This window comes from Sceloporus occidentalis, unplaced genomic scaffold (assembly GCF_023333645.1).
Source record: "Sceloporus occidentalis isolate IW3139 unplaced genomic scaffold, rSceOcc1.0.p SCAF_1, whole genome shotgun sequence".
Taxonomy (NCBI): domain Eukaryota; kingdom Metazoa; phylum Chordata; class Lepidosauria; order Squamata; family Phrynosomatidae; genus Sceloporus; species Sceloporus occidentalis.
The window spans coordinates 82,063,482-82,088,088 of NW_028316981.1; the positions used below are offsets into that span (position 1 = coordinate 82,063,482).

The 24,607-nt window shown below is 41.3% G+C and overlaps 1 protein-coding gene across 1 annotated transcript; it reads right to left on the minus strand.

The window, feature by feature from the left end:
* Window positions 1–426: 426 nt before the first annotated feature.
* LOC149321726 (serine protease inhibitor Kazal-type 1-like) lies at window positions 427–7,771 on the minus strand. The gene is made up of 4 exons (XM_089501010.1): window positions 7,717–7,771; window positions 6,418–6,452; window positions 4,328–4,437; window positions 427–472 (listed from the first exon to the last, which is right to left on the minus strand). Exons 1-4 carry the CDS (start codon window positions 7,769–7,771, stop codon window positions 427–429), a joined length of 246 nt encoding a protein of 81 aa, XP_089357136.1.
* Between the last annotated feature and the right edge of the window lie 16,836 nt (window positions 7,772–24,607).

Consider the following 24,607-nt stretch of genomic DNA (forward strand, 5'->3'; position numbering starts at 1 on the left):
TCTAGATAAGGGATACTCAACATGTATTGAAAATTTGAGCATGTCTGTATGGAAGTCAAAAAGTGAAAAAGATGATACCAGATGGATTTTTCTACCATCACTTGTGTGATTGCAAATTTCTCTGCATAGGCTCAGTTCATATAGTATTTTTGTCAGACAGTCATATATAACAAGCCAGTTTACTGCGTGGTGGGATGATGCTATAAATGAGCAGAAAATAAAGTGTATGAACCAACTGTCTGTTGCCTGGTTCAGTGCAGGAAATTCCTTCCCAACCCAGGATCAATGACAAGGATTCAACCATAAAGTTGCAATGCTTTCATTTTTATTAAAGGTAAAATCTAACTGATAGTTAATCTGTCCATCTTCCTCAGGAGCACTAAGGAAATCAAGTTCTTCAGCAGAAGTGATGCAACTTCAACCATCTTAGCAGCTTCCAAACTTCTTAATGTTGAGGTGCAAATTCCTCTTCCTGAAAAGTGGTATAAAACGTATTGAATAAGGATGGGCAGGAGCCAGTATTTTATAGTGGTCTGAATGCTGGACTAGGACACTGTGGGACAAGCATTCAAACCCCTGCTCAGCCTCAGAAACGAACTGAGTGGCCTTGAGCAAGTCACACTTTCTCAGCCTCAGAGGAAGGCACATTCTTATCTTAAAAAGCAAACTAAATCTCAACCATCAACAGCACCAACTCTTAAATTTTCTAAGAGTTTCTGGGCATACTTATTTATTTGTGTGTGTTGAGACTTTTTACATGAAATCCCATGTAAGATTTTAAAAAATAAAATAGTATTTGTATTTTATACAAAACCCTGTACAAAAAGCCTTTGTGAAATTTTCACAGAAAGTCCCCAAATGCAATGCAATGCAATAAAATAAAATAAAAATCTCATGGTAGTTGATGGTTCTTTGGGGGAGTGTTTGTGAAGTATCTTGACATGTTAAGAAATATGTGAATATTCTATATATCCCTAGTGACATATAGATGTTAAGAATTAGGGGTTTGTCAGCAGAAAAGATGTGGCAGCCCTAATTAATTAAATGTACATGGATTCAAAGAATTTTTCAAAGAAAACCACTCAAACCACTCAAGACGACCAAATCTGTGAATTTGGACAACCTCAAGTTCTTTTCACTGACCCTATGACAAGATCTGTGAAATTTGGTAAGGTCTTATCAAAAACCCCAAACCAAATAAAACCTTCCCTCATCCTTAATAATGAGTAACAACATTTGTTCCACTTGGCAAAGCTGGGATGACTCCAGATTAAGCGTAATGGGAAACTGAGCATATGTAGCTCTGGCAGACGTTGATTCCCTGCTTGCCACTGTGATAAGACTTTTTGACATGACTTGTCAGTGTAATTGCAAACCAAGACACCTGCTAGCACTTGGGGCATGAGCAACTCCAAAACAAATAGAAGTTTAAACTAACCTTTGGACAGGATTACATGCACTGAGGCTATTCTGTTCTGTTCAGTGTTCTGACAGTTTATCCAAATGTTGCTGTGTATTCCTTGAACTGGAAGTGTATTCATTTGGCCTACATATAAATGCCCCTGTGCTCAGGTGAGGTGGATAGTTCTAAGATTAGTGGGGTTTTGCACATCATAACCATAAAAGAAAAACAGAGGCTGGAGTATTCCTTTAGCAGTTAAATGAGAAATAAGACATTTCCAACCATTCCAAGGTCAGTGGAGCAACATACTCTTCACTGCTTGTCTCAAAGTAGATCATGGGACAAACATGTCTGTAAAGTATCTGAAACCTTGAAGAAACTTACTGTCCCAAATCCTACTACTAGTCCCAATCAGAGAAGATCCAATGAATCAAGAGTAATTTAGGTCAGAATTCAGTAAGGCAGTTATGAATATGTAGCCTAGTGTTACACATTTGTGTCTGGTTCATGTTCATGACCCCTACATCTTCCCATGTGTGTGTGTGCGCGTGCGCGCACGCGCTGTGCTTTCAAGTCATTTCTGACTTATGGTGATCCTAAGGTGAACTTATCATAGGATTTTTCTTGGTAAATTTCTTCAGAGGGGATTTGCCATTGCCATCCTCTAAAGCTAAGAGAGTGTGACTTGCCAAGGTTTCCCAGTGGGTTTCATAACCTCAGTGGGGGTTTGAACCATGGTTTGCAGACTCATAGTCAAACACTCAAACCACTATGCCACACTGGTTCTCTGGGATAAATAATTACATTTGTTCAATGTGGGCATGAAGCTTGCCACAGTGAGGCTTGCCAAATGACTAAAAAGAATTATCTTTCTGACCTGTTCCTCAAGTAGCTGCTTGACTGTTTTAAAAATCCTTGGGGGAGGGGGGGCATGAGATCTGATCCAAGGAGTCAAGTCATATATGGATGGAATCCTTCTGAAGAGTCTTTGATTTACTTTCTGAAACCCATCCCTCACTGTTTTGGTGGGTCCCACAAACCACCATAGCAGATTTTCTAGGAGTGCAGATTTTCTGGGAGGGAAAACTGATGAAATTGACTCCCTCTGTTCTGCACATCAGCACATCTGAGTGGATCTCATATCTAGGAGCCAATGTACTATGCCCAATGCATTGTCATATTCAGTTCCTTTTAAAAAGACAGTTGCTGTGGCCAGTTGAGAAGCTGGTAACCTTGCTTGCAGAGGGCCATTCTGAGGAGATAAAGATGCTTGATTTCTACTTGGACACCCAATTGAAGAAACAGAAAGTTGGAATGAGCTCCACTTGTCATCTTTGGACCTTTCTGCTTCTTTCTCAGAATAGCCCTCTCTCGTTTCTATAAACTTAGATAAATTAAAACAAGGGCTTGGAAAAATTATTGTGTTGGACTATAGCCAACATGACCACTGGCTATGCTGGGATGGGGATTCTGAGAGTTACAGTCCAAAAAAGTAATCTTTAAAATCTCTGGCTGCTGATGATGGAGCCCAGTGATCTGTCAGTTTGGAAAGAATATGAACTCCATCTTGTGGAGAACTGCTTCAGTTTTTGTATGAGGAAGTCAAAAGTGTTTCAACAGAGAAAGCTCCACAAAATATGTTATTATTTAACTAAAATTATTTCATTTTAGAGATGTCGATGAACGTATAAATGTTTTTTAAATAAATAAAGTATAGAATTTGATATATGAAATTGCTATTGAGCTCACTATGATTCAACCAGATATGCAGCCTTGAAATGTTAAATTATGAATTAGTTGTTTAAAAAAACTAATAAAGATTATTTTTAAAAAATGAATTAGTTGTTTTTAATTTGTTGTTGTTGTTAACTGTCTTCGAGTCAATCTCAACCCATGGCGACCCTATGGATGAGACATCTCCAAGAACCTCTGTCATCCACTGCTCTGCTTAATTCCTGCAAATCCATTCCCATGACCTCCTTAATAGAGTCCATCCATCTAGCATGTGGCCTTCATCTCTTCTTACTTCCCTCCACCTTTCCCAGCATTATTGTCTTTTCTAATGAGTCCTCTCTTCTCATGATGTGTCCAAAGTATGGCAGCCTAGGTTTGGTCATCTTGGCTTCCAGGGAGGTTTCTAGCTTGATTTGCTATAGGGCCCATTTGTTTGTCCTTTTGGCTGTCCACGGGATCTCCTCTCCAGCACCGCATCTCAAATGAATTGATTTTCTTCCTATCATCTTTCTTGACTATAACTCCCTAAAATTCTTGATTATAACTCCCTTTTTTTGATTATAACTTGCTTGATTATAACTCTCTAAAAACCAATCTCATAAGGCAATTGGCCATTAAGCAGTGGAACATGGGGAGCTGTAGTCCAAAAAGTAACTGCTGCTTTTTTCTTTTCTTTATCTCTGTCTCCTCCTACTTCTGCATAACTATGGCAGCAGAGATATATAACATCAGCTAACATGTCCAAAACTGAAATTCTCATCTGTCCTCATACCTAAAATTCTCCATTCCCCATGCACTAAAAATGTAATTCCACAAAATCATAATCTATCTTGTTGAGTAGACACAAAACTTTGGCTTTCTCTTTGGCTTCTCTCTTATGCCCCTCATGTGTACCTTCAAGTTGCTTGTCAACTTATGGTGACCACATCAATCTCACAAGATTTTCTTAGGCAAGGAATACACAGTGGTGGTTTTACCAGTTCCATCCTCTAAAATATAGCCCACAGCCCCTGGTATTCATTAGTGATTTCCCATCCAAGTAATAACCTCGGCAGATCCTGTATAGCTTTCAAGATCAAATAGCATCTGGTGCCCTTTAAGTTATTTAGGCAGCTTGAAGTCATGTTACTTCCCTTAAACCTCATTCTGTCTGCAGAAAGGTTTACATGATAAAGGACAACAGATACTTACCGTTTCTCATTACATAGAAGACACTCATTGGCATAGGTTACTCCATCAGTGCCACAGACAGGATCAAGATTTCTGGGGCATGCTGGTGCATGGTAAAGCTCACAAGCCGGCTGTAAAATAAAATCTGCACTGTGCATCTGAACATTTTTTTTAAACTGCAAAGTTTAAAATGCTGATACTTGAGAAGAAGAGTTGATTTGGAGTAGCGAGGAAAGTAAAATCACATAGAACTTAAGCATTATATGAACACTGTAGAAGACCTATGTACACTTTGATATCTGTTTGCCAGCAAAAGCATCATTTTTTGTATTTGAGCATATTTCTCACGAGGGATGGGGAAAATTGTGGCCTGCAGGTCATATGGTGCAATTTTTGAAACCTCTAGAGCCTCCAGGGGTCAAAATACTGGGGGAGGGATCAGGTTTTTTAATCCCAAATGCCCCATGAGAGTGTGGGAGCATTTTCACTACACCCCCCTCCCCCCAAAAAAAAAATCCTGACTACATTAGGCTTTTAAGAAGCCTTTTTCTAAAACAAGGTTTCTGGCCTGTTACAGACTGCCAAAATAAAACTGCTTCGGGTCTCTTTGGAGGTATGCTATTTAAATGATACATGGGTCCTAAGAGTCCGGCGGTTGTGCCAAAGCCACACTCCATTCCTAAGCACTGGAGTGCAGCTTTGGTGCAGCTTCCGGATTCTTAGGATGCATGCATCATTTAAATAGCATACCTCCAAAGAGACCCGAAGCAGCTTTATTTTGGCAGTCTGTAACAGGCCAATGAAAAAGGACTGCTCCTGGGCTTAGCATTGGGGGGGGGGGGGGGGAATTCTTGATTTTTAAAAAAAAAAATTGCAGGGGTTCTTCAAAGGTCTCCTGGGGGCTAACCCGGTAGCCCAGCCTCCCACAGCAGTCCAGTTCTGCACTATTGCTTCTAGGCGTACTGCAATCCTCAGACAATGTGGAGAAGGGGATTGATTTTCTAGCAATGACATAATACAGTGAGCCATGGAAACTCCTGCAACTGTTTTGTTGACATGCATGAAGACTCTCCATGATGGACTCTCCATTATGGCTAAACTTTGCAGTTATGTGACAGATAGGGTTGCTGGGTGTGTGTGTGTGAGCAGGGTAGGTCTCTTGTACCTTTAATGGATAGGCAACTGCCAACATTCTCTCTTCGACACAATTATTAAAAGTACAGGAGACCTGTCCTGTTTTCACCTGGCACTATTAATCATGGTTACTAATGCTATTCAGAACATGCCTAGTTGAATGTGAAAGCTTTTCTAGTCTATGTTTGGATCCTAGAAAGGGAAACAGGGCAATATGGCTGGATTATTTCAATATAGCCTTCTCTAAGGCAAGCAGTAGCAGCAGTGGCATTACTAGGATTGGTATCACCCAATGCGGTGATGCATGGTGTCACCCCCCCAACCCATTGACCTTCTCCCATAGTACACCCTACAGAATCCTTAGTAATGTTTTTTGTACTAATGTTACTCAGAAATCATAATTCCCATATATCACTGAGTGCAATGGTAATAGTCATGACATACATAACTTGCAAAATTAAAATTATACCCTTTAATTAAAATATCATATGTACAGCCTAAATGTATGTACATAGCTTCATGTAGTTAAAGTGAAAATTTTGTAAGATGTGTTTTTTTAATTAAAAATTAATTTAAAAAACTTTTTTTAATTTCAAAAATTGAAAAATGGGGGAAAAATGGAAAACCCTGGGGCCTATATTTTCTCCTCCCATTGAACCTTGACCTCCCCATCTCTTTAGCATTTTAAAGAGATGCAGACAAATGCCATAGCCCATTTCTCCCAAAAGGCAGACATTTGGGGAGCAGTGGTGTACACCTTCCATTAGGTGTCACCTGGTGCACCCACCCTACCCATCTTCACCACTAGTAACAATGCTGAGTAGCAGAAGTTAGGATGGGGCTTGCATTGCCTGGATTTCCACTTAGTGTTTGGTATGATTTAGTTCAATATCTGATTTCCTATATGCAACAACATTTTTGTGTAGTATTTCATGAAGGCAGGAGGCACTGCAAATAAACAATTAAAGGCCCTTTACCTCTTTTCCATCACTGACATCAGTTTCTGCATTGCCTAAAACAAACAAAATGAATATTAGAAATTCATTTTATATTTACCAGAGCCTATTGCAAGGATAGAGAACAAGTGGCCCTCCAGATTTTTCTGGACTGTATCTTTCCTCATAATAGTTCACCATTATTTGTACTGGCTAGGGTTGATGGGAAGTGTGGTCCAATGGCATTTGAAAGACCAGACATTCTTCACCCCCTGGTCAACGAACATAACTAGTTTGACTCTAACTAGACTGAAGGTTTCTGACTTTTTTGAAAAATTGACATAAGAAAATTCCTTAATTTGAAAGGACTGGAAGAAGTGGAGAGATATTCACCAACTTTGCTTTCCCTTTAAATCTCCAGGTCCATTTTTTGTACTATTCTTTATGCATCCTAACCTTCCAAGTACTCAGGGGATTGCAAATGAGAAGAGGAGAGTGGCAAAAATAACACATAAAAATACATCTTTTTTTTGAAAAAAGAAAGTCCTGTGAATGAAGTTCTGTTCATTTAACTCAATGAATCCAGCCCAAGTACATTCAAGATGTTGAATTCTATTCTGTTGTTCTTTTTTCAATAGGTTTTTTTTAAAGTAACTAATTTAAAGCTGGCTGTTTAGTTGGATGAGAGAAATGCTCTGTCCGGGTTTTTTTTTTATCTCCTTATAATTTGGAGAAGGATGGAAAATGTTCATCTTTCTTGCTCTTGCCAGAGTGCACCCCACGCCAGCCATCATCATTGGCTATAACTCTAAAGAATGATGTGAGTTGCAGTCTAATGTCTTCTAGGGGCAGGGCACACGTTTGCCGCCTCTGAATTAGAATATAATTTTTGTGGATTGATATTTGTTTCTAACTCTAATGGATGAGAAACTGCAGGTTGTTTTGCAATATGATTTCCTGAGCAAAGGAATAAAGAATGTCCCTGTTTTTGTGTAACATTTGGTAATCTCCTTAATGACCAAACATATCTTCTCAGGCCCAGAATGAAATGTCCCAAGCTAATACATAAACTGCTGTCTTGTGCTGCTTGTAAACCCAATGCTACTTTTTATGTACAGTGTGTCTTCTTCCTAGTCCTCATCAAAATTTCACATGGTTCCTTCCCCTCGCTTGTTCTTCTTTCTCCCACGGCCACAAGATTGCCTTTCACATTTGCAATATATTTCCCTGGCCATGAAATGAGATTCATGCCTATCAAACAACAGTCTGTTTCTTCATACTTTGTTATATACAAGATGAATCTATTTGTGAGGAGAAGGAGGAGATTCAATATTGTCTTACCTGAGGAATAGAAAATCCCCACAGCAAAGAGAAGGAATATGCTAGTTACTCTCATTGTAGTTTATTTTAATGACAATACTGTCCAGGAAGCAATGGCTTCAGATTCCCAGATCGAAAGGTATTTATGTAATCAGTTTGAGTTTATGATACTACAGACTCCTCCTTCTTTTTGATATCAGCTCAGGTGATTGCAAAATGGGACTCGCTTCAAACAAGTTGGGGGTAAGAGGTAAAGGCAGATGATGTCTGCACACCAACTGGGAGATTTTCCTAACCAATATTCTTGGTTCAGGTGAGAATATACAGGTCAGTGTTGAACATACACTGCAAGAGTGAAGGGGAAACACAACTATTTTCTGTTAGACATTATTTTTCACATGTTTACATCCGCTTCTTTTTTCCCTTCTGATTACAGCCAAGGCCATATATCATTCAAACATAAAACCAGCAACAGCTCATTAAAAGCAGCAGCAAGATTAAATATTAAAAAGCCTGAGAAGTGTGAAATGCCAGTTTCCTATGGCATGTTTACCCAAGGCATTTTTCTGGCTAAGGTGAAGGACAAGAAGGTACCCAGCCCATTTATAGGCTGTGTTCCCACTATGATTTAAAGTGAATTGCTGAGCAGGTTATATGATCATCATTCCCATTTGAAACCAGTTCCGATCCTACTGTGGTTGGTTTCAATCGCAATGAAGTGAGGGAAATGCAAAAAAACACACCCTTTCCTGACACTAGTTCTTTGGTGCTTCTTTTGAACAGGATCAATTCAGAAGCGTGCTCAACAAGTGGGAATGATGAATCGCATCATTCTGGAGGGGAGGGACTAATGGCGGAGGGGTGTTTACCATCCCACCTCAGTTTTTGGTAGATCCACCATACACCCCCCCACACACACACACACACAGTGCTGCCTTTGTGCTTATGGTGTGGTCTATGGGTGCATGGTTTTTTTTAATGATTGAACATTTGATTAATTGATTTTGCATCTACTTGCAATCAGTGAGGCAAGTAGTTGCAAAACCAATGAACTGAATCTTCTGTCATTTTTTTTTAAAATTGCAATTACCCAGGTGATCTGATGGCAGCTCATAGTGAAGCAAGTAGTTGTAAAACCAATATATTGAATCTACTATCAATTTATTTTAATACACACACACACACGCGCACACACACAGGGGCTTGACAGACCACCCTGAAAGGGTGGGCTGGAGGCACCTGTTTTTCCTTCTGAGGGACGCCGCAGCAAAAAGAACCCGCTAAAAGCAGGTTCTTTTTGCTGTGTGCGGCGGGTGCCATGAATGCTCCATTGGCACACTGTTGTGCGTCAATGATGCAAGCGCAGCACAACAACGTGCGGATGCTGCCCCACACTTGCATCATCATGGCAGCCCCTATGTGTACAGGAGACCGCCATGATGGCACCGCCGCCACGCACTAGGGTTTGGGACCATGTGGTTGCTCCACAATCTTGAGCCCCAAAATCGGCCCCAGACTGGTTTCTGGCAGTCTGTACCGTGTGAGGAGTGAATGAGTTTTGGCTTGGATGCAGAACCGAAGAACCAAAGAAGTAAAGAATTGAACCAGAGAACTGATAACATGGCCTTAAAATAAGTTAAAGAGCCAAAGAAAATGGATTCCACGATGCATTAATGTAAAGGAGGGACTTGAAAGCCAAAGCGAGAAATGCTGAGGAACTTGGAAGCTAAAGTGAGGCACTGCCTGAGTCTGACCAAACCAAAGGATATGGCCAGGTGTGTGCTATACCCTAAGCTGCAACGAAGGGGAACGAGATGAGGAACTGACAGAACAATGGATTGTTTTGAACAAGAACATGTCTTCTTCAGAAAGAAGAAGTTGAGTAATGGGCTGCAATATTGTGAAACCACAGCAGGCAAAAAGCCAGAGAGGAGAAAAGTATAAAAACAAGGGTCCTTCCAGCCTCATTTTATGGTGTCCTGATCTGGCAGCAGGACATGCAGCCCTCGTGAAGCTTCTGGCCAATGCCTTCAGCGGAGGGTCGTGTGTGTGAATATTGTGTGAATGTGTGAGTGTATGAAAGAGCTCTTGATACTTAATATTGTTAAAGTTTTTGTGTTTTAATAAATGTTATATGCATAGTGGCTAAAACCAAATTTGGTGTCTCAAATATCTGTGTCAATCCTGCTTGGGTAAGTCCACAGAAAGAGAAATTTTCATTACATGCTCTCAGGTTAAATGGGTTGCCCTTACCAATTCGGGCATAACATACCAGGGCATAGTTCCCAAGCTGGACTGCCTGGGCTGCCGCTTATGTCTCTGATTATGCACAGATGACTGACATACATTTTGAAGCAATGCAAACTAGTGGGGCTGACAATCGTGCCAAAAAAGAAGTGATTACAAGGGAATAATGAAAAGATCGGCTTTCATAGTGGGAATGATGGACCTTTTGGAATTGATTTACCAAGATGAAGCAAAGGCAAATCGCAAACCGGTTTAAATGTAAGTGGTAATGAACCCATAGTGTTTGACTTTGCCTTCAACACCAAACAAAAAGTGTGAAGGAACACTTCAACATATCATCCACAAAGACCTGAAATTGATAGGCTACCACCTGAGGCAAAGTCAGAATTGAAGACTCTAACTGATGAAATATAACATGAACTGTGTCACAGAACAAGAACATAGAAAATGATCCACACTATAGTAGGCAAACATGAAAACTGAGCCATTGAGAGTCCAGTTGTAAAGCTGTTTTTTTAAAAAAGCCATCTATGCCTTGTTGGTATAAGAAAAAATCTTGCATAAGCCATCTGTTCACATAAATGTTTGGTTTAATGGAGATAGCGTGGATGTCATCTGTGTATTTCACAAGTTACAAACTGAACATAGACACAAGGTGGGCAGCATATAATTCTTGTATAGGCTTGTTTAGGCTTAATACAGTTTTTCAAGGGCTACATGTGTCTTATTGCAGCCATCCAAACAACCTATACACATACTTAACACCAGCAGTCAAGCATCACTGGCTTCACATCTGGAAGAAGTGCTCAATCTTTCCTCCTTTTATTTACAATAACCATACACCTGCTAGATAAATAAATTCCCTTTATTATTCCTTTCCATGATTCCCATCTGGCTCATAGATCTACCAATGTGATAATGAATCTGGTCTCATAAAATTAAAAAGAGCGTGGTAGGCATCTGTTAGGAAATTATTAGAACACATAAAAATGTGGACACCCTTTTTGGTGTGCACACAAATTTGATGCATCAGAAAAATGATTCATGTTGCACATAAGGAGTCCTGAACAAGACATACTCTGTGGTCAAGGGTGAATCAAAGATAGCTGGATCACCTACTACATTTCCAGGCCTGGTGCTGAGGATTGGCGTCTTTGCTGAGAGTCACACCCTCAACAAGGGAGTGATTGGTGATCTGCTACAGCTCCCAGATGGTCCTCCTCGTTGTCCTTTTTGTCACTTCCATGATTCACATTGTGTACATAGTTTTCATGGCTTTTATCTGGTACCTCTTTCCTCCCTGGACAGTGGTAGACATTTCAGATAGCTTTGATGCATGATAATATAGGGCCAAATAGCATCCAAATGTCAGAAAACAGATTGGGAACCCTGGAAATCTATCTCCTGCTATGTTCAGAAGTCAGCCTGTCTTTTGTTCAGTTAGCTAATTGCTGGCTACTTTCTAGTGCCATCATCATATTTTGACAAAGGAATACACTGGACTTACTTGGGTGGGTTATCGAGAATGTTCTATCTGAAACGTTTCACATTTAGAATCTGATAGCAATTAAACTTTTAATATCATGAACGGTTCTTCTAGAATAGAGAAAATCCCATATTTGACTAGCTGTGAGATATTACTCTGTTAATTAGTGTTACCAAAAAACTTTTATTTCTTATCCTGTGAATCCCTAGGAAAAGTATGGACCAAAGCATTAGTACCATTATTTTGTGAAGACAAGACAGTTTATTCTTAATGAGTTGAGCATAAATCCAATTAGGGGAAGTGCTTTTAGAAAAGGGGGTATGCTCTGAAGTGCAGACTGTTATCTATCAGCACTTAGACCCTGTCTACACAGGCTTAATAAAATGTCTTCCCCCTGTATTCTGGGCAGGGAGTCCAGAGAATACAGAGTCCAGTCTGGTGCCAACAGTCCATCTGATATCCAGCCACTTCAGCACCAAAACCAGGGTATATCACCCTTAGAATGGATTTTTAAAACTCACTGTGGTGGTGTCTTCAAAGATACAGTGTTAGTCTGTAGAATCAGTATGTAGAGAGATCTTGTAGCACCTTTGAGACTAATTCAAGGAAAGAAGTTGGAGCATGAGTTTTCCTAGACTTAAGTCTACTTCCTTAAGTCTAGGAAAGCTCATGCTGCCAACTTCTTTGTTTCAGTTAGTCTCAAAGGTCCCACAAGATCTCTACACAATGTGGTGGTGTCTGTACAGGCCAGAATACCCTGGAGTCATTCCAGGGTAGCTTGGCCATGAAGCATCCTCCACCTCCTCCTGATACCTGGTCACATTGGTTGTGATACCAGGTTATTGTTCACAGGTGCATCCCACTGTGCCACCCAATGCACAGTGCACCCAGGCATATGATCAATGTTGGGAGCCTCGTTCTTACCTCAGAGGAAGTGGGGTCACTAGGGAGTGCAGGGGGTGCGGACTGCACCAGGTGACACCTTAAGAGGGAATGACACCTCTGCTTCTCAAACATCTGCCTTTTGGCAAAAACAGGCTGTGGCATTCAGCTGTGTCCCATAAAATGTTGAAGAAATGGTGCAAGTGGGGTGAGCTCATTGGGAGGAGAAAGGAGAGGCCCCAGACATTTTTTTTTAAAAAATTCAAATTTCAAAAAAATATTAATAATTAAAAATATATTTTTAATTTTTTCCGTTAAAAACATTACTTTTAACCAAATGTTTACTTTAATAATAATAAATAATAAATAATTTTTTGTATCCCGCCCAACCAATGTGGAATCCGGGCGGCTAAGAACAGTGGAAGTACAATAAAAATACAATAAAAACAAACTAATCCTTTCCCAGCCCCCCAGCCATATAAAGCAGACAATAACAATAAGCATTATCAATACAGTGGCAATCAATAGGAAAATATAAGAATGTTAAAAGTCAAATAAGATTCATAGAAAATCCTTTCCCCAACCCCTCAGCACAAATCTACATCAAAACAATTTTAAGCAAATTAAATATAAACATAACATAATACCTGATAGAAAAAACATAAAAACAGCAATTAAAATATGTCAAAAACCATAATCCATATAACATAATAAACATCAAAAACTACAATTTATCACAATTAATTTAAAAAAACCAATTATAACATGAAAGTTCAAAGGCGGCAAAAACAGTTTCCATGTCCGCCTGCCAGGCCAACGCCCCAGGAGCCAACACAGGGACCTCCTCTCCTCCTCTTCCAAGCGAGGGACCAATGGAGTGGGTACTTTAAGCACATGAAACTATGTATATGTAAATAGATTTAGGCCATGCATATGATACTGTAATTTAAAAATATAATTTTAATTGTGCTAATTGTTTATCTCACAACGATTATCATTACATTCAGTGATATACAGGAATTATCATTTATGAGTAACAATAGTACAAAAAACATTACTAATGATTCTATATGGCATGGTATAGGAAGAGAACAATGAGGGTGACAACATGAGTTACTGCACTGGGTCACACCAACCCTATTAATGCTACTGTTCAGAAGTTAGCAGCTGGCAGCTGCCGCCACACTGGATCACACTGCAGGATACGCATGTGGACAGTCACCCAGTTTCAGAACAGAGGGGCCCAGTTAATGGGTGGAGGTGGGGGCAGTTAGAGGGCCAGGATATGCTGAGCTGCCCCCAGTGTATTCTGACCCATGCAGACATCACCTTACATTGTAAGTGTGTGGTAAGCAATATTTAAAATATTTAAGCAAAATAATAAAACAAGCAGGAAAGGAATATATTATTATTATTATTAACCTTTATTTGTAAAGTGCTGTAAATTTACACAGCGCTGTACATACAATATTTTAATTAGACGGTTCCCTGCCCTCAATCTTACAATCTAAAAAGACACAACACAAAAGGAGAAGGGAGTGGTGGTGGGGAAGGGGATGAGGTCCAGCAGTTCCTCTCTACCTCCGAGGCCTGGACAAAGGCAGATGGACTGGAAGGAGGGCTTGGCTTCTTAATGGATGGGTAAACTTCTTCCAGGGAGACCTGTTGGAGCTAGCCTGCCTCTCTAGTAGGACAATACATATACAATACATAGCACACACGCACACGCACACGCACACACACACACACACACACACATATAAAGAAAATTCAGTAGAGTGAACTGGCATTTAATTTCAAATAGGCATGTGTATTATTGTTAGAACAGAAGGATTGTGAGAGATTATTATTAGAGCCTTTTCTCCAATCACAGAAGAGGTGCCTAAGGTAGGATGGTGAGTATGAAGGAACCAAATTGCAGGCAGAAAAATAATTTTAGAGTTCTCAACAAAAGGAAAATGTTTAAGGAAATAGTAATCTGAGATAGCAATAGCCTGATCCTTTCTAAACTGATCTAAAAGAGGAAATGATGGTGAGGGATGATGTTGCAGCATGTCCTCCCTTATCAAAGAACAGGGAGGAAGAGAGAAGAGGGGTTCAGTCTGGGCTGGCTCTTTTTCTTTTATAACTGAGGGCAGTCACTTAATTAACCCTGACTAAACCAGACAATGTTATCTGCCAAAATGCTTTCAGGACGGCTGGCTGACAGAGCAAGAAAAAGCAAGCAGGAAAGGAAGACAAAAGATCCTAATCCCTCTCTGCCTAAACCACCTCATCCCCAGTTGACAGGACAGCAGCAAGAACAAGTGCATAGGCTGCTGTTGATTCCTACAATTATATATATTTAAGTATGTATACTATAGATCTAATGCAGGTTTAGAAATGCTTCACTGCATTCTTTCAGGATTCGGGGTTCAGTGGGGAAAATCTAAACCATTTGACAGAAGTTGGCACATTTTCTGAAATCCCCTCTAAACCTTAGCCTGACATATAGGATTGCTGTTGTTCTCAGCCTTAATCACCCGCTACTTCACTGCAGTGTTTGGAGAGGGAGAGAGAGAAACCCTATGGCTTCCTTCCACCTAGAAAAAGTGAGGTCATCATGTCCATAACCAGATTTGGATGGACAACCTTGTCATGGAGAGCTAATGAAATGTAGGTGTTAGTCATAAACTTTGTTTGCTTTCAGTGTGGCCAGAGCTGACAGTCTAAACGGCAGCCTTACTTTTCTTGGAAGATGAGGGCAGATTTAAAAAATATAAATAAAATGGCACCAAAGCAGCAGAGGACCATGTTGCAAACAAATTTTTTAAAAAGAAGAGAATACTGGAGATAAAAAGTTCTCCTGAAATGGAGACTAAACATACTGGTGCTTTGTGCTATATATTTCAGGGGAAGTGGAGCAGATGAGCCATGCCGCTTCCTTAGTTTGGTTCTGCCCTAATAGTAATAATTGAACTACAGAAGCCAAGACCACTATTTCTTAAACAGTGTTTGGGAGCTAAAAGAAACTGAGGGGAAAACCCACTTCATTATGGCTGAGAATTTCATCTGCCAAGGCAATCAGAGATGCAAATCTCAGGGGGTGTCAGGAGTTGCAATTACACCTTTCCTGCTATAAAATATTGGGAACTTGGTGTGATGGCTTATACAGCAGAAACAGCTACTACAGAGACTTTGTGATCTCAGACACAGGAGGTGAGATAATACTGGAAGGGAGGCAGGCATGAATCAAGCTTGCTCAGTGTTGTCCCTGTGCAAAGAAATTAATTGCAACAACATCAAAAGGGGTGGTATTGGAACAAGAGGGGGCAAATGTATTTATTAATTATAATGAATGAGAACTGAGCCCACCATAAATTTGAAATTGGGCATAGTATAATTAGCTAATGTTCATGCTTGCTCTTTAGTTCTGACAATAAACATCTTTGGGCTGGCAGCTTTAACTACTGAATTTCTGAACTTGGTGTCCTGTCAAATTTGACAGGGAGGAAATTGACAATAGGGTAGACCTTGTGGGACTCAAAAAAGGCCTTGTTGGGCTGCCTTTGAGTATGCCCTATGCCCAATCCTAAAAAAAACAAACAACACCCAATGCCTATTTATGCATTTACATTGAGTGTTTAGCAACCAAATGACATTACATTCCAATTTAGGAATGGAAGCTTCATGTATTTACTCTACTTAACATTTAGTTAATAGTCAGTTCAGAGTAATTGCTCTGAATAAAGATTGATTGCAAAGAGACCTCCTGGGATGCTGCTTGTTGGAAACAGAAGAAAATATAGAGACACAAGAGCATTTAGAATTGCTCTCTTGCTTGCTCTCCACTCCCTTCATATATTCAGCATTAATGATACTAAACAGCAGAGATATTGTGAAGAAACTGTGAGGAAAAAAAGTGGAAAAACAAGAGCAATGGTAGGATGATCAGCTGAAATGATCACACAGGGCCCAAACAATCCTTATCATATGTCAATCAAACTATCCCACTGACCTTAAGCAGAATGCCTCAATTTTGTTGAGGGCAGCACAATGTACTGTTATGAATACTGTCATAGAGCAGGCCTTAAAACACAGGAAACATATTTTTTCCAAAAGGTATGTTGGGCAAACGTAGAAGATTATCGCACTGGGGTTAAAACGTTCCCCAGTGCGTTCTAACGGGGGCGAGCATGGAGCGTGACGGGAACCCGATGGGGCCCAGAACGCTAGTTTACTGCACGGCGGAATGCCGCCGCCTCTGCCGAGCATTCCCATCAGGTTCCAGGGGACGCCATTTCTGGGGACGGTTTCAAAGCATCCCCAGAAATGGCGTCCCCTGGAGCCCGATGGGAACCTGATGGGAATGTTTGGCGGTGGCAGCGGCATTCTGCCATGCAGTAAACTAGCGTTCTGGGCCCCATCAGGTTCCTGTCACGCTCTGTGCTTGCCCCCGTTAGAACGCACTGAGAAACGTTTTAACCCCAGTGCGATAATCTTCGTAGACACATACACATACACACATGCTGCTGCCCCCAGTAACTATAGGTCACAGATGCAAATCTTCACTTACTTTCTTTAGACTCCTTTTCATGCAAAAATGAACAATTCACAAGGTTTGTTTCTTGTCAGGTGTGATTTCTCTGTCTGTTCCAGTGATTTTTCACATTTCAGGACTTTTTTTCAAAAAATTTTCAAAGAGCATTTTTGAGGGAATAAGTCCCTTCAGTTTGACACAAAAGCCTTTCCCCCCTTTTTGCAAAAATATATCTTTTCTGAATCTTTTTACAAAAAAAGTCCTGAAATGCAAGCTCCTCTCCCCCTATAGGACTCACCTATGAGTCCACAGTTTCATGTGCAGAATTTTGGAAGATATGAAGGCGGGATACAGACGGGCAAAAAGGGGTGTATTCATGACATCATGAAGGTAGAGCCTTCAGACGGGCCTTACCTGAATGCCGCCATGAACACGCCCCCCGCACGCCCCAAGCGGGAAGAGGCGGCATTAAAAAGGTGCTGCTTTTCTCCGCTTCTTTTCTGTTTGATGCGCAACTGCGCAGCTCCGTCTGTAAGCTGCTGCACCGGTACGCCAGAATTGCTACGCTGCTAATTTAAGTTGCCCATTTAAAAGCTCCGTGTCTGCTGCGTCGCATAATGAGTCGGGGTCCTGGAACATGCGCAGTTTGCAGTCAGGCTTTAATTGCAGCGTCAGCTGCCATGCAGGTGTGGAAGCTGCAGCACAGCTGCAGCGCATTTTAAGACTCGTAACCCTAACCCTAACCCTAACCCTAACCCTAGAGCAACATGTACGCATGCGCTGCTTGGAAAGTTTGGACTTTAAAGTGAGCCCCTACACACATTCCTGTGCCATTTTCACCTAACAATTAACCCCCCTAAAACTGTAAATATTTACATATGTACAAGGGAGGTGATGGGGGATGGCAGGGGGACAGCGGTGGCAGCGGTGACAGCTGTGGCTGTGCATTGCAGATTCAGCAGGAGCGCGGGGACCAAAGGAGAGGAGGCATCCATGATGCTGGTGACACTGGCAAAGTGCAAGCAGGCAAGGATGCCAACACCAGCTGATCACCAGTTGGCAGGAGACCACCATTGTTCTTGGGCAGAGCGGGGAAAAAAGTTTTAAAGGGGCTTGGGCACTTTAAATGTGCCCATAGGCTTTCTGCCGCCGCTGCTTAGCGCTGCAGCTGCGCAGCTGCGCATCCACCAGCCGGCAAAGGAAAAAAAAAAGCCCCGTTTTTGGCTGCCCGTGAGGAAGCTGCCTCTCTATTTGCAGCATCCTCCGAGGTGGCGGTTTGGAAACTGTGGGTCAGAAACGGCCCCAGGTGAGGCGTCTTCACTGCCCCCCCATGTGGAAGCCCCATCTCCTGAGCCACGCCCCCGGGGTGGGCGGTCTGGAGGCTCTGTATTCAGCAGAATACACCTCCAAGACATCTTCCCCTGCCCGTTTGTATCCCGCCGAAGTCTCCATTTACTGCTCTTTCTTGCTACGTGCAATCAGCTGCCTAAGGTGGCTGCTTCATTCTGCTTAGTAGGGCTAAAACTGATTTCTCTCAGCTTTCCAGTGACATTTCTCCCATCTGTGCCAGTTAAACCATTTAGGAGGAAAAAGTGCACAAAAATATCAACACTGAGTACCTTATGCAGGAAGAGGTTTACAAAGAACCTTGTGTACCTTATCATGGTCAGTCAGCAAACAAGTGTCATTTGCTTTATTGTATGGAAAAGCTATAAATCTGAAATCTCTTACACTATCGCCACTGCTGTGTGTGCCCTTGGGTTTTTTTTTCTGTTTCTTTTTAATAAGTGATTTAAGCCTTTGTTCTTTAGAAACAACATTCAATCTCCAAACACTGCTATTGACTGCAATGAAGCTCAGAGTGTAGTTGACGTTTTCTCAAATATATATACATTTTATTTGGTGTTCAGATCATCTTTATTTCCCCCTTTTACTTCCTTTCCCATCATAAATTCTGAAGCATGAAATCTTTCATTTTATCTAAACAAGTAGTTATATGTTGTCAGAAATTTTATATGTTTATCCAGAAACTAATGTTAAGTTGGCAACTACTAGTAAGCAGTTCTGAAGGTATAGTGAAATCTATATGAAAGGTACAGTTGTCCTGGAATGGAAACCAATAGTTGACCCTGTTTATGGTTAGCTACTTTTATTCCCATTTTGCAGAAGACTGAGGCGGAAATCCTATACACGGTTACCTAGAATTTAATATGCTTTATATCTGAGGTGCCACATACAGAATTGTGATAAAAGACTGTAATCCTGAAAGTAATTTCATTGTATTGAACTCAAGGAAATTTACTTCTGAGGAGATATATACAAAATTGCTCTGTCCCATTAGGAACCCACCCCTGAGCTAAATAAAATTGCTCATTAATTACCAGCTCACATTGGATGGACTCATCATGTTCAAGTTATTTTTAGTTGTTACAGTACATGAGTAAATCATCATGGAGCTGCCATTTGGCAATAATGGAAGATCCCATTATTACCAAATGGCAGCTTTACTCATGGGAGAAGCGAACCCCAACGCTTCCATGACGATTTACTGACAGGAGAAGTGAGCAGGGGTATGAACCCTGATCATGCTTCTTTCATGATTTTTGATGGTGATTTACTCATGATAAGCTTGCTGGGTGATAAAGTGCACAGTCTGATGTTGAAACCACTACACGACTATGGCTCCCTGCTGTAATACAAGCCAGGTATTAAAAGCACCAGGAGATGGCAGCAGGTTCTAGTAAGTGAAGGGGGAAATGATTATTGTATTCTACCAATGCACAGAAGTCAGCTAATGAAAATGAAACATCTGCTGTCTTAGACTAACATAAAATATTATCAGCTGTGCTTCTGTTTTAGAAAGTTTTCCATTTTATGCTTTTCTTTTCTATATATGTGTTTAGGAGAAAAGAACCAAAAAGGTGTGGATTTTCTTGCAGTATAATTCCTATACAATGGTTACTGAAAAAGACATACCAATGGCATATATATATCTGTACCTGGCTTCCACTCCACCAAATGCATCTGAAGAAGTAGACTGACGTCTACGAAAGCTCATGCTGCTAATTTCTTTCTTTCAGTTAGTCTTAAAGGTGCTACAAGATCTCTCTACATATGATTCTACAGACTAACATGGCTATATCTTTGAATCCCTTCAAACATTTACACAGGGCTATCATATCACCTCTTAACCTTCTCTTCCCCAGGCTAAACATACCAGGCTGCTTAAGCTGCTCCTCATAGGGCATGGTTTCCAGACCTTTTACCATTTTGGTCACTCTCCATTGGACACCCTCTAACTTGTCAACATCCTTTTTGAAATCTGGTGCCTAGAACTGGACACAGAATTCCAAGTGAGGCCTGTCCAAAGCATAATAGAGTGCTATTATTATGTTCCTCAAGCTAGACATTGGCATTTTCAGCTACTGCATCACACCTATTCAGTCCATATTCCTTCCCCATCTCACTCTCATCTAAAGAGTTGATCTAAATGTGTTTGTGAGCCAGCCTCTGGAGTTTATCGTACTCACTTTTGTCCCTGATCCAGGCACGGGCAGGGGATGCATGTGACCAAGTGAAAATGCTTTTTATTGCATGCTATACTATCCTCAAGATGTCCACATGCCATCACCCGGCCCTAAACCATCCCCGATCTAGGCTCGGCTGCATGATTTTGTTCTGCCGGAAAGCTTCAAAATTCACACAACTGAGCTTGGATCAGGGACAAAAGTAAGCACGATAAACTCCTCAGACATGCAGATTAAACCATCTTTCCTTTTTTAAAATCTCTTTCTCACACAACACTATTCAGTCTAAGTGCATGCACTGTGCTACTGTTTGAAGCAGCCACTCTGGCAAGCAGTACCTCTGTCCATGCATTCATCACCTGGACTTCTTCTTTCTCTTCCTTTATCTGGCAGTGGCAGCAGTGTCCATCTTTTGGGCAGAGTGAAGGAAGGCAGAAGTGGCAGGCTAATTTTCTATTATTATTTTTTTTAAAAAAACTACATTTTACCTAGGCCTCTAATAAGTTCATGTTTCAGTGTGTCTCCTGCTTTCTGACTCCCTCATTCCCTCCCAGTTGGTGGCTCCTTGTTATATGTTGGGATTGAGAAGACAGAGGGGAAAATTTGGGTTGCCTCCAGAGGTTCCTGAATTCAGGGTCGGGGAGTGGGCTACCTTCTGTCCACATGGCATGGTCCCACTAAAGGCCAACCACCCATGGGCAGTTTGCATCATGCAGCAGCAAACCACACCACTTGATTATTTTTTCATTCCCCCCCACCCCTATTCATGTTCACCATCGCAAGAACACACAGTCTGTGACTTCCAATTACCCCCTTCATCCCACCCAGTTGCCTTCCCATTGGACACCCTGCATGATCAGCTACATGACCAGCCACATAGTTACAATGAGAGATACACCACCCATACAGTTCATTGATGCACTCAGTGACACACTTTAAAGCACAGTCATAGAAGCCCCCATACATGTCTCCTTCCCCCTTCCCCTTATGGCCTCTTGTTGGACTGTCTAGTTTGTTAATGTTTTTATTACTTCTACTGTATTACTGGTGACCTGACATGTTTGTTGTAATTTTACTTCATGGGATGTGTGACAGCTCAATGGTGCAATGGGTTGATGGTGCAGCTGGCTGCTCATGCACTTGTGCAGAACAAAAAAAATATGCCAAGCAATAACACTGGTACCTGCATCTCACTGGGTCCAGGTGGCATACTCCAGACCACTTCCACAATTGTCCTGGACCATCTTGCATGGTTGCATTTGCATTGTGCAGTTTATACACTGGGGTGATAATGAGCACTTTCTGTGCTGGCGCAGAGCAACCCAGGGATTTTTTGCTCTGGTTTTTGGCTTCAGAGTGTGGCTTCATCCCAGTTTTCTCCCATTTTGACCTCATGTGTTGTATGAACTGGTGAGGATTAAAATCAGACAACCTCAAAGAAAATGTCTCACTGCTCAGACTGAAGAACATACCCAGTAATGATTTATAAGGCAGAAACCCTATAACGTTACTTTAAGAAGTAGTGAATTATAGCCCCAGTGATTATAAGCAAAAACAACAACATTCTTTCAGCTCTTCACTGCAAAATGTAACTAGTTTTCAGAGTAACTAGTCCTAAAATAAGCTAGTTATAAAAACACATTACTTCCAAGATCTGACACAAAACCTTTCCTCCTGCTTTGCTTCTTGTCACCAGGGAACAAGCCTAATAAATTGGGAAAGGAAGAGGTGAGTAGACAGATAGGGAATGGTAGGATAATTCAGTAGGTCAAATTCAGACTCCCCCAGAAATAAGCCAGGTTATTTTCTAGTTTGAAGGGAAATAATTTGGTTGATTTCCAGACAGTTTCAGGTTTAAGGCATGGGAATCTCACCCTTGGGAACTTTGCTAGTAATAACCAGTATAATTCATTGGAAAGGTGGGTGTATAATATATATAACAAGTTAAAAAGGCTAGGCAATTATACTTATGTGAAAAAATTCAGGGAGCACAGCAGATAATAAAGTGGACTTTGCAAAGCAACATGATTCCATAGAGCAAAAATAATGTGGTTTTAAATTGTTTTAGCATAAACATTGCAGACACAAAAGCTACATTTATTCTTTTATGTGCATTAATATAATATAATGTGGAAGATAGACCTACTTCAATTAACAAAACCTCTGACTGGGGAAAATATCTTTGCTAGTAGCATGGCAGGTCTAATCAAGATGGTTTTAAACTAAATCCTTGGCAGTTGGAAGATGATAGCTCAAACATGAACCCAAAGACAATCTCTAAACACATGGATGTGAATTCTAGAGGAGAAGCTGAGGGAGAGAATGGGATCCATGGTAAAACTGACAGTAAATTAATAGGTGAGAACAAACAAAGTTTCAGATGTCTAAACACCAAGGCACAGAGTTTGGGAAACAAACAAGATGATCATAAAGTCTTAGTGCAGAAAGGTAAATATGACTTTATAGATATAATGAAGATCCGGTGGGATGGCTCCCATGATTCGAATATTACAACTGAACGGTATAACCTATTCAGAAAGAATATATGTGGCAGAAAAGGAGGGGGATAAATTCACTTCCACAGAAATCCAGGAGAGTGCAAAAGTTGAGAATGTTTGGGTAAAAATAAGTGGATAAAGAAATAAAAGCAGCATTGTGGTAGGATTTTACTATAGGCCACCAAACAAGAAGAGATGGTGGGAGATGCTATTCAGAAACAAATCTCAGAAATCTCAAAGATGCAAGAATCAATAGTTATGAGGGAGTTCAATTACCCTGATATCTGCTGGGAGACGAACTCTGGTAAGTATAGGCTCCCCAACAAATACTGAAATGCTGTGCAGATGATTTCCTATTTCAAAAGGTAAAGGAAGGAACAAGGGGATCAGCATTCCTGGACTTGATCCTAATGAATAGGAAGGAGCTGGTCACTGGAATCAAAGTAATTGGTACTTTCAGGGGAAATGACCATGTAATGTTAGAATTCACAATTGTGGGACAGGGCAAAAAAGAGTATAATCAAACATGGGCTTGGGATTTCAGAAAAGCTGGTTTTAAAAAGTTCAGAGGAATACTGAGTGGAACCTCTTGGATAAACATGCTAAAAGAAAAAGACACCCAGCAAGGGAATTCTTGCAGAAAGAGTTTCAAAAAGAACAATCACAAACAATCTCATGGAAGAAGAAAAATAGGAAATATCTGAAAAAGCCAATGTGTCTGAACAGCAAACTTAAGGAGGAAGTGAAAAGGAAAAAAGAGCATGTACAGAGAATGGAAGGAAAGACAAATCAACAAGGAAGAATGTAGCCCAATCTTGCAGGAATATTATAATAAAAGCAAGGAGCAACAAAAAAGGTGTGTGTGTTTTTTCCAGATATATTTGAGGCACACACACAAAAAAAAAAAATGACCAAGGAGACAGTGGAGCTTCTGGAGCTTATCACACTGGTTTTTTTGAGCTCAGAACTAGGGTGAGTGCGAATTGAGTGATGCGTATTCACGTTAGAACATTCATGTATTCTCACACCTGGTTGCTTTCAATGGGAGCCCCTTCTGTGGGGCTTCCGAACTGAATCCTTCCTAGCTCCTTATTTTGGCGAGTGTGCTAAATAAGTGGATTGATGGTATTCACATTGAGGCTCGGTTCGAACTCACTGCGGATTGGTCTGGTGTGGAATTCCAATCTGCCGATGCTCTTGAACACCATCGCAAGACCCCCGGGTTGCAAATCCCCAAGATGCCCTGCTGCAATTTTGCCCCATTTTCTTCTGGTGGCCCTTTTCCCTTTCAGGGCAACCGGGGCTGGAAGCAATCATCGCTCCATTGGAACTCTCTCTCTCCTTCCCTCTCCATCCCCACTGCACCTTCTGCAGAGCAGCCTGGCCAGCCAGCGCTCTCTCTCTCCCTCCCTCTCTGCCCCCCCTCTCTCTCTCACACACACTCACATATATACATACACATCAGTCAGGGGATGATGGGATAGGTCGCTGGGGCCAGGATCAGGAGCCAGGAGCAGTCAGGGGGTGATGGGATAACTTGCTGGGGCCAGGATCGGGAGGCAGAGGCAGTCAGGGGATGATGGGATAGGTCGCTGGGGCCAGGATCGGGAGGCAGAGGCAGTCAGGGGGTGATGGGATAGGTCGGTGGGGCCAGGATCGGGAGGCAGAGGCAGTCAGGGGGGTGATGGGATAGGTCGCTGGGGCCAGGATTGGGAGGCAGAGGCAGTCAGGGGATGATGGGATAGGTCACTGG

Bases quoted from the DNA above. Each gene is read 5' to 3' on its own strand.
- LOC149321726 (XM_089501010.1), bottom strand. From the start codon at position 7,771: ATGAGAGTAACTAGCATATTCCTTCTCTTTGCTGTGGGGATTTTCTAT. The intron at 4,438-6,417 runs GTAAAGGGCCTT...TTTATTTTACAG, and splicing joins ATGTCAGTGATGGAAAAGAG to CCGGCTTGTGAGCTTTACCA. The intron at 473-4,327 runs GTAAGTATCTGT...ACCACTTTTCAG, and splicing joins CTTCTATGTAATGAGAAACG to GAAGAGGAATTTGCACCTCA.